Consider the following 11,400-nt stretch of genomic DNA (forward strand, 5'->3'; position numbering starts at 1 on the left):
AAATTAATTCCCCTTTCATGGTTTCGCGATTGTATTTCTGTAAATAACGCTGTGAAAACCCTTAAGGATGCAGGTACTTTCTACTCGATTGTTGATAAATAAAAATGATGAATTATGAAAAAAAAATGGACGAAAGCAAGTTATGGATCTCTTGAGGCGGCGTAGAAATTTAGCTTTCTACTAATCCTGCTCGAAATTAATTCATAATGCGCAGCCGTGTTAAATCTTAGATTTTATTTTTTGCTTAATAACCGACTAGAACACTCTAAAAAAAATGAAGTGCCAATCTAGCCCTTATGGAACGTGTATAGTAATTGCACTTCGGAGTGCTGATATTTCTCGTTCAAATTTGAACTAGACAAATCAGCACTCTGAAGTCCATCCACTATGCACGCTCCTTAAGAGCTAAATTAGCACTTCATTTTTTTTTAGAGTGAATGTATTATATTTTTCCTTTTGAAAATGTCACGGTCGTCCGCAGCGGGGGAGAGGGAGGGGGGGGGGGGAATTTTGCAGACTTACATTTTTTACTGAAAGTATTCCCAAAGATGATCCCAGAAATTTTGAAAACCTCCATTTGTTTCACTGAAAATGTTCTCAAAATTAAAAGTTCAAGTGTGCACGAAAGCCTTCAATACTTAAAAAAATGCACAGCGACCTCGTGACAAGCCCGGTCGTTTCACTTCCTCGCTTTCGAGTCTCATTGATTTTTTTATGCCTCTTGACACCCCCCCCCTCCGTTCAGTCAAAAAATATTCTGCGTACTGCCATGGATAGGAAAACACCTACGTACCGTCTATCTTAAGGTTAACTTTGATCTCGTGTAGGCCTTTTACCGGATTTTAGTTCTATCTATTCAAAGAATAACATTCTAGCGACAATACGCACATGATGTCAGTATAGTTAATGAATGTCGCTGAAAGGACCGAAGCAGGGTATCCAGCAAAAGGCTCACCGTTTAGGGTTGAAAAGGGTTTGCCACAATGCATTGAATATTGACACCTGTTGTATCTAAGACGCTACAAAAAAAAATTCATCATGATTATAGACGAATATGTTGATTGTCTCATAATTATATTCATTTCTTCTATTTTGTGTGTCATATTCAGATATCTGACGATAATGAACCCTCTACGACCTCGGATGACCCATAACACCACAATGACCATTCTTATCTTCATTTGGATAGTCTCCGCCGCAGTCGTCATCCCAACCGCAATCTACAGCAAGACATTCATAATAGTGGGTCCGGGAGGGCAGATACTGACTCAATGCGGCGAGATGGGCTGGCGGAACTCTGCCCTGAAGGTCAACACGCTCTTCCTCGTCATCGGCGAGTTCATCTTCCCTCTCCTCCTCATGTGCATTATTTACTTTCTGATCGCCAGGCGACTGTGGTTCCGCCAAGTTCCGTGCGATCATCTGACGGAGCAACAGGAGGCGAACGCGGAAGCGTCTAAGAGGCGGACAATACGCATGCTCATTATCGTCGTGGGCTTGTTCGCGGTTTGTTGGGCGCCGTACAACGGATTCTCGATAGCCAGGGATTTCTATCTCCAAACGCGCCAGGAATCGTTATACAAGACCATTAACACCGTGTTTTACATGGTTGAAGCCTTAGCCATGAGCAACAGCATGTTCAACACGCTAATTTATATCTTCTTCAACGCCAACTTTCGGAAGTGTGTGTTTCAAATGTTTACGCCTGCGCATCGGACATGTTCCTACCAATCGACTGTCAGGGTGCGGTATTCCCGCCCAACACAAGCCGCAAAAGCCTCATCCAACCATTATGATGCGTGCAATAACAGGCATGATACATCGCAAGATACCGCCAGAACTTCATTCTATCAAAACGAGGTTCGGTAGGGTGATCAGCATCGTGTGAAAAGCCTAGAATTTCAGATACAAGCCTTAAGACTATCCTAATGAATCAGATTAGCCAGTGTATGTTCATTTTGATGTTGACTCCGTAATATTGTAAATAATGATGTGCAATTGCAACGCTGAATCTTCTGAAGCTAAATTCTTACCTCTCATGAAAACTCCCTCTTTTATTTATTTTTTATTTGCATAGATTTTGTACAAGCATCTCAATCAAATTTTAATCATCTATTGTTGATTTTTGTTGACCATGAGCGGTGGGCTTCTATCAATACATTGTATTCACAAAATTGCTAAGAAATTTGTGACGCAAGACTAGTATCGCGTTGACGTTTCAGTTATTATCGAGTTTTGAAAATGTTTTATCGTTCTAGTGGGAATGTCACTGATTTTACTGAATTCCTTTTGATGCTGTAAGACAGAATAGTAAAAGCACCATACCTATACCTAAAAACCTTGTTATTTGGAATTACGAAAAAATTTAAATGTCATCCCTTTGAAGACATCGGGGTGTTTACGTAAAGGGCAACTGGTGCCTGGAGTTTACGAGGGGAATCAGTCATCTGAACCTTGACCCCAAACGAACCTTTCGTTTCCGCCAATAGGCAGTTTCGTTCGTGGTTTCTTGTGTACGGAAGCGACAGCGCTGATTGGCCGACTCCACGCCGAGGTATCGTGCCTGGACTGCACGCTATTTTGGCTGGGTATCGTTCTACATTTGACGTTACGGGAGAATTTCTCGAGATTGGAAGACCCCCTGCTGAGATTTTCGGGACGATCCGTTCCCGTTGCGCTTGCAAAAACCGCCTAATATCGATTCTTAAAAGAAAAATGAAAAAAAAAAATACAATCGAGATAGGAAAAGAAAGATAAATATCAATGAACCAATGGAGGGTTGATGAATACTTTTCAATGAATGGTTATAATAAATAAGAAAAATGTTTCGTCAAACCGACTAGAAATCACATAACAAGGCTTCCACAAAATTTAAAGATTTTGGTGGTGCCGAGATAAAGCGAAGAAGTCTCCGCGTGGTAAACCAAGAAATGAGGATTTCGTGTTTCCTCCTGGCGGGAACTTTTTTTAAGTTGATACCAAATTTTGTGATCTAATGTTTATACTGTATATGATTTCCCGAATGATAAGCACTTGTTTATGAGTATTTATTTTCTCACACTCGGTAGTAATCCTAAAATGTTTGAAGTGTACTTGTTACTTTTTAATGTCATTGAATATTATTGATAAAACTATTAAATATCATTGATAAAACATCTATCGCAAAAAACACTCAATCAATACTCCACATCGATATTATGCAAAGGGGGTAAAATTTATTATTTCGTATTTTATCACAAACTTGTTGATTTTGTTTCACTTGTTTACTTCGTAATCTAATAATTATACCCATGAACATACAAGATTTAAAAGTGTTCTTCACGTTGGCTATATCGCCGCTACATTCTGTTTAAAAGCAATTATTACACAGAAAATGACAACTTTAGCAATTAATTGATAATTGTGGTACTATTTCTATGAGAAAGAGAAATGCAAAATTTGATTCATCCAGCGGGAAAAGCAGCTTTAGTGTGATTATTCCCAGTCGCGAAACGGCAAAACAGCGGCTTTCAAATTTTACAACATTCAAGTTTTAACTTGTTTCATACATCCAGGCAGTCTGTAATTTCTGTCGAAATTTCAGCTCTCAAAAATGATTTCGATTTTTAGAAGATTATATAGCTACACCATCTCCGTAAAAACCTGACTTAGCAAATCAACTTATCATATACGTACAATGATCTCAAATAGTATAATTATGATTTCACACCCATTATTCTCAAGCTGAAAATTTTCAACGATAAGTTTTCCCGCTTTAACTAAGGTAACTTCTTGAAGCCGTATGTTGTTTTGCCAGATCACGATTAGACACAACTATTCTTATTACGAAACACTGCTGGTATGCATGAAAAATGTCTTTCTACCATTAGCATAACTAACGCAACCATGGCAACCACCACCACCGGCATTACTCCTGCTACTTCTACTACTACTATCACTACTACTAATACTACTACAACTACTACTCCTACTATTACTACTACTACCACCACCACCACCACCAGTACTACTACTACTACTACTGCTACTACTACCATACACTACTACTACTACTACTGCTACTACTATACTACTACCACTTCAACTACTACCACCACGACGACTTCTACTACTACTTCTACATGTAACTACGACCAGTAGTAATACGCTACTACGTTCTACTGCTACTACTACTATATTATCATTATTACTACAATCAATAGTACTATATCTAATCCTAATAACATTATAACTACTACTCTTATTACTTGTCATCATACTCTTCTTAATACTTCACTTACCACTACTCCTACTTCTGCTACTTTTACTACTACCACTACTACTACTACTTCTTCTACTACTACTACTACTACTACCTCTACTTCTACTACTACTACTACTACTACCATTACTACTAGTACTACTAATATTAATACTATTACATGCACTTCTACTACTATTGCTACTACTATACTCCTACTATTATTTTTTACTACTACTACTACTACTACTACTACTGCTATATAATACTACTACTACTCTCATTACTATTACTACTACTTATACTTCTACTACTACTACTACTACTTCTACTTCTACTTCTACTGCTGCCGCTGCTGCTGCTACTAATTCTACTACTAATTCTTATCATACTACAACAACTACCCTTACTGTTATTACTACAACTACTTGTACTACCACTACTATTACTGCTACAGCTACAGCTGCTGCTGCTGCTACTTACCACTGCTGCTGCTGCTACTTACCAATACCACTACTTCTCCCCTTTACCACCACGAGGGTAATATTGCGTCCAACCAATTTGGAGCAATATTTTACCCAAATTGGGAGGCATATTGCCCAGTAAAGTTTTAAAAATAAGCAGCATAATTTGTTTATTTTAGAATTGGCAACATGTTCATCACACTGGATAAATAAAAAAGCCCAAAAGAAATGCCAAATGTTGGTTGGACACATAATTACCCTCATAGAGCAATTTTACCCAACATTAGTTTAGAGTGTACTACCAACTCCACCTTTAACACCAATGCGACTACTACTACTACTACTATAACTACTACTACTTCTACTACTACTACTATAACTACTACTACTTCTACTACTACTACTACTACTACTACTACTACTACTACTACTACTACTACTACTACTACTACTACTGCTGCTACTACTACCATTACTACTGCCACCAATGCTACTACTACTATTTCTACGTCTACTACTTCTTTTTCGTTTAATACTGCTACTACTATTACTACTTACTACTACTTCTCTTTAACCTAATACTACTCCTTTCGTTACAGCTGCTACTACACTGAATTACCTATTGCTTCTACTTTGAAACAATGACGATAGCGTCTTTTACTACTCCACTACTACTGCTACTTCTACTAATACTACTTCCCTACTACTTCTTCTACTACTACTACTACTACTTCTACTCTACTACTACTACTACTACTACTACTACTACTACTACGACTACTACTACTACTACTACTACGACTACTACTACTTATTCTACTACTACTACTACTGCTATTTCTGGTGCTTCTTCTACCGACCACTTCTATTTTTTTACAACGAAGACGATTTGTTTTATAAGTAAGTAGACACTACCACAATAAAAGGATGCTGCACGATAATCGTTGAGCTACCATATAATTCACTTGAAATTGTGTATTTTCTTTCTCTTTTGGTTGTAATTTTACACTTTTCACCTATTTTATTGTGTGCAATCATTGATATACTGTGTCTAACAAAAATATTGTACATACCTACTCGTATATAATGGCATAGAAAATGTATTGTTATTTGATTTGTTTCATATTTTACATACTGATAAACCCGAAGTGCGCTTTGTAAGTGACAATTCACGTGACATTTTTGTTTCCTTCTGTTCTATCTTTTTGTTGCTACGAATGATTTCGCTCTGGTTTTTGTAAGATATTGACATATAGGCCCATGCATATTCTGAACTTGGGTTTAATTTAAATTCTGGTCGTAAGTTGCACTGTAAAAACTATGGTGTTAAAACTGACTCCAGTTGGTGTTAATAGAGGATCAGACCCTGAAGTGTTGAAGTTACACCCGAGAGATTGAACACAACACCAAAGAGTGTACATGTAACATCCAAAGGTGTTGAAATAACACCTATATGTGTTAAACTAGCACTGTAAATCTAACACCGGTGTTATTAACTGGTGTGGTCCTCTATGTACACCGGTTAACACCACAGTTTTTGCTATATGTGGTTTAACTATGGATACTCAACCGTTAATAGAATTATCAAACAGGCAAGATTCAATTTGACAGCACGCACGGTGCTCACTTCATTCATATCTGCTTGGGAATGATATACATCGAAGTAAACTAGTTTTCAGTAAAGCATTGAAACAGACCAAAACAATAGTTATTGTTGGCTTCCCATAATTTTAGCAAAGGGTAAGACCATTGTCAAAACTAAATCAGATTTCAGAATACGGGCCATAGAGTCCACAGCGTTGTCAAAAAACCACATGAAATCAAATTTGTGCTGCATGTCTACTCTCATGGAAAACGTTTTGTTGCACCGTGTGATATCTTAGGTTAACTTGAATTCGCATTGTTCCACGTCGTATCAATGAGGGCGCCACATCAGAATAATGAGCTAGCGCATGCGCACGGTTTGAAATTCTACTCTCATATACGGCATTTAATCAGTGCATCATCTGACAATTTTCCTTAATAGACTAGTTCGTAGTTACTACATGGACTATTTCGGTAAATGACTTTTCATTTCTTTTATTATGATAGGCAGATTTCAAATCAAGATATTACGTAAGCATGCCTTACATAACAGGATGAAAAAATGAATAGACCAGGGGAGCGTTTCATCAACATTTTTGTCCGACAAGTTGTCAGATATGACAACTTTCCTTGATTCTGATTGGCTGAGAGGGACTATTACTATGGTAACTGTCTGATAAAACAGGACTTGTCGGATAAAACGTCCGACAAGTCCTTTCATGAAACGCTCGCCAGGTGACTAGAATAGGATACCAATGAACACTTTATGAAGGATTTTTTTGCATTCCTACTTTGAATGCATATCATAGCATGTTGCACAATGTACTTTGCAAACTGTGAAATACCAGTCGTTCGTGGACGCATTGTTGTTGTTTTTTGGATGTAAAATGAAAAACACAATTCAAAAGAATATATGAATAATCAAGACATCAATGTTGGTGCTTATCTCATTAGATTTTAAACCACCATGTCACTTTAGTACAAATGACCTTCCTCTGATCATGCGCAGAAAGGTACTACGAACTGGCTTATTGACTGACAAGCACAGATGTCTGGCAGTTACTAAAATTGCCAATTAAACAGACTTTGTCGTAAGTTTTCAAATATCACTACTACTACTACTACTTTTACTATTACTACTACTATATTACGACGACGACTACCAATAATAATAATAATACGAAAATCAACAATAATACTATTCTTTAGATTATAAAACTGCAAATATTACCACAACTACTACTATTGATAATACCTTTATTTTAGTAATATTGCAACTTTTGTATCAATACAACTTTTGTTTCATCCACCCCCGTATTCCACTTCACTACTGCCAATCTGACCACTTTTACTCTTCTACTACTACTACTAATTCTACATCTACTGTCGTTGCTACTACTTTTCCCATTCAATCATTTAATCGGTAAAATGCACAAAAACGAACTTTATCTTTTAAAAAACCCTTAATTTCTGCTGGTAATTAAAAAAACCCCTAAAAATGTGTTTGCTTTGACTGCTAGTAAGCATCAAATAACTTTTGGCTCCTACTTCCTCTGACAGTATTAAGGACGAAAACATCTCATTTTAAACTTTGTTTGTAGTTCATTGTCGAGAAGATTCTTGCTCCAAATTCCTCTGTTATTTTGTTGGGAAATAAATTCAAGTTGACTTCTGATGTGAAAAAAGTATATGCATGTTTAAAGTAATGTAATTTTTTCATCTGTTTTCTCCTATACATGTATAGGACTCGTTGCCTAAAGTTTCTGTTATGGTTACGTTGGTTTACTTCTTTACTTGAGTTTGACTAGCTGTCCAGATTTGTTACCATGGTAATTACCAATATGTGATAAAGTTACCAAAATATTTACTTCATGGAATGGGGGCCATAATTATGGTCTCTTCCCTACGGCATATTAATACGAGACTGTTTTTACTCTAAAAATGTCTATTATTTGTGTTTGAATCGCAACCATTAATAGGACAAAAAGATAGTTTCAACGGAATAATTCGGATATAATAAAATTATATATAACTTCAACCGCTGGTATTGGATATTTTGTTGTCGTCAAAATGGGACAGAAAGAAAGAGATAAGAGGAAGATTATGGGAAGGGAAGGAAAGGGAGAGAATAAATGTTGCTAGGCAGAAGTTAGCGAGGAATGGAGAGAGCTGGAGGTTAAGAGAGCATGAGAAAAAAGAGGGAAGGGGTAGTAAAGGCTTGATCCCACTGGACTTACAGATGCAGATAGGATGGAAAACGTTATGTATCCGCTGTGTACTCTTTGCGTACATTTTTCATACCCTTTATATCCGTCTAACATCCGCCCACACTTTAACATATATATTGGGTAAAATTTTTACCACCACGAGGTTAATTATGTCAAACCAATTTTGGGAAGTATTTTTCCCAATGCAGGATGTCCAGTAAGGTTAAAAAATAAACAGCAATTACTTTAGAATTTGTAAAGTTTTCACCACACTGGATCAATAAAAAATACCCCCCCCACAAAAAAGGGCCCAATGTTAGTTGGACACATAATTACCCTTATGGAACACTTTTACCCAATATTTTTTTAGAGTGCACTGTGATTTCAGTATTGTTTGCCAATTTTGTCTATAGAGCGATGAAGCGGATAAAAACGGATGGAGCCACCCCAAAATTTTGCTTGTCAGCTGTATCCGTTATGAATACGTTTTGTGTACGTTGGCCAGTGCATGGGACCAGGCCTTTTCAGCGAGGCAAAGAGTGCAAGATGGTAGTGAAACCGAGAGGGGGGGGGGGGTGTGAATAGAAAGAGAATAGTAAAGGAATTAGAGGGTTTGTATAGAGAAAAAGAAGATTGAAGGACTTGACAAAAAATAAATAAAGCACAATTGATTTTCGAGTTTTTCGTAGCCCCCTCTCATTTCCGATGTCCCTATAATAAGTGGTCAAATATTTTCTGTTTCTTATCTTTCTGTAAATAAAACTTGCCCTAAATTCCATAAAGAATATTTATTCATTTATCTTCTTTATTTCATACTGAAGTTTAGGCCTGTGTAATTATGCAAAACTGCATGCTTTCCAAAGGCGCCCTGCAATTTAACAAATAACTCAATATCATATTCAATATTATTACACTAATCGTGTGAAAATCAAGTTTGAGTGGTGTGGTTATGTAAATGATAATACTGATATAATAATGATTGCAATACTTTGTTTTTACTCTAGTACAAGCCTAAGGACGACATCCAATTGAAAATACTGTTTTACAATGGCAACCCTGCAGAATAATGTTTGCTGTTAAAACTTTCTCCAGTTCTGCAGATAATTGTTTTAATAATCATGTACTTCTACTACTACTACTACTTTTATAACTATTATTATCATCAAAACAACAATAATTGTATTGATGACAGTGGTATCAATAATAGTTAATGTCATAATTATCATGACAGTCGCCATGATCATCATCATCATCTTTATCATTGTTGTGACCGTAATAGTAGTAGTATTCATAGTAGAAATAGTATTTAGGTACATATACCAAACATTATTACCCGATTAAAAACAAACATAATACTGTAGGCCTGCTCTTTTTTTTATAGAAAATTTAATATCACATCGTAATTGTGTTTCTTTCTATCTCTCTTTTTTTTTACAAAAATCAATTTCAACATTGCAGTCACACACAATAAAATGATTATAGTGCTTGTAACATAGGCCTATTCTACCAAACGAAGCAAAACAAAACAAAATATTTTAAAGAAACATCAACAGTACATACTCCTAAATGTATTTTAAAAAGAATTTGAAAAGATCAATCCAAATTTACATGCAGAAATGGTTTATTTTTGTTAGTTCAATTTGTCTAAGTGGGAACGCCCAAGCGGTCTAGTGACTTTGTACCAGGAGTAATTATCAACTGGGATTAGGCATATTCTTAAAGTGTTGCTCCGGGCTGAAGATATCTATATCTAAATAAAAAGAGTAAAATTCATAGAGCAAAATGTCTAAAATTTCATCAAAATATAACAAATGGTGAAGTTTTTGAATTTTAAAGTGTAGCAATATATTGCGAAAACAGTTATATGCACGTCGTCATGAATATTCATAAGTTGGGCTGATGATGTCACATCCCAACTTTCATTTGTCTTATGTTATTACATGAAATCTTAATTGTTTCATTTTTTTCATTGAGCCATTATACAATGCAATTTTGTAATAGTCGAAGGAGCGCATCAGGGGCAGGGGCGCTGGTACATGGTGTGGGGGCGGCTTTTTCATATAATTTTTTTGAAGAAGTGCTAAAGGGGGGACGATAAACGGGAAAAAAGACGAGAGGATGAAAACAGAACAAAAAATCGTCATCTAAAGCCCCCTCCCCCTTCCCGCCCCATTAAGACATCCGTGGTTGGCTGCCACCAGGAGAAGAAAAAGATATTTTATATCTGTAACCATAAATAATCTGCATTGTAAAAACATATTGTGTTTTAAAGAGGAAGTTCACCCTGAAAAAAACTTTGTTGTAAAAATAGCAGAAAAAAATAGTAAAAAATATTGGTGAACGTTTGAGGAAAATCCGTTAAAGAGTAAAAAGGTTATTAGAGTTCAAAGTTTTGGATTTGTGACGTCATAAACGAGTAGCTGCCCCCATGTGGTATGTAATATAAAATGCATGCATTTCAAATTTTGTCTGGTTCCTGATGACTTAATTTTGTTTTTTATTCATGATCGGAAAATGACATTTCATTGATTTTTTACCATTCGCTATGTAGGAATGCTGCTCGCAAATGACGTCACAAATCAAATAATAAATTCTAATAGCTTTTTAATTATTCGACGAATTTTTCTCAAACCTTCGGCAATATTTTTATTATTTTTCTGCTATGTTTACAATAATTTTTTTGTCAGGGTTACCTTCCCCTTCAAGGGAAAACCGTAACTTTTCTAGCCCAATTTTCTTATTAAAACATCGTAAAATGTACAAAAGACCCCATTAAACGGTAAAATTACGGAATCGGTCCTATTTTAGTTTTACGGTAAACCAAAAGTTCCTTTAGAAAGTCGCACTGCAAATTTGGCAGGAATTTACCATTGAAACAAATAGGGTAAATTTCAGGCCTACTTTT

The 11,400-nt window shown here is 36.1% G+C and overlaps 1 protein-coding gene across 1 annotated transcript; it reads left to right on the top strand.

Moving 5' to 3' along the window:
• Positions 1–1,106: 1,106 nt before the first annotated feature.
• Positions 1,107–3,961, top strand: LOC121429111 (prokineticin receptor 2-like). The gene has a single exon (XM_041626019.1). The coding sequence runs from the start codon at positions 1,123–1,125 to the stop codon at positions 1,867–1,869; it is 747 nt and encodes a 248-aa protein (XP_041481953.1). The 5' UTR covers positions 1,107–1,122; the 3' UTR covers positions 1,870–3,961.
• The last annotated feature ends 7,439 nt before the right edge of the window (positions 3,962–11,400 follow it).

The sequence above is a fragment of the Lytechinus variegatus genome, chromosome 15, assembly GCF_018143015.1.
Source record: "Lytechinus variegatus isolate NC3 chromosome 15, Lvar_3.0, whole genome shotgun sequence".
NCBI classification, from domain to species: Eukaryota; Metazoa; Echinodermata; class Echinoidea; order Temnopleuroida; family Toxopneustidae; genus Lytechinus; species Lytechinus variegatus.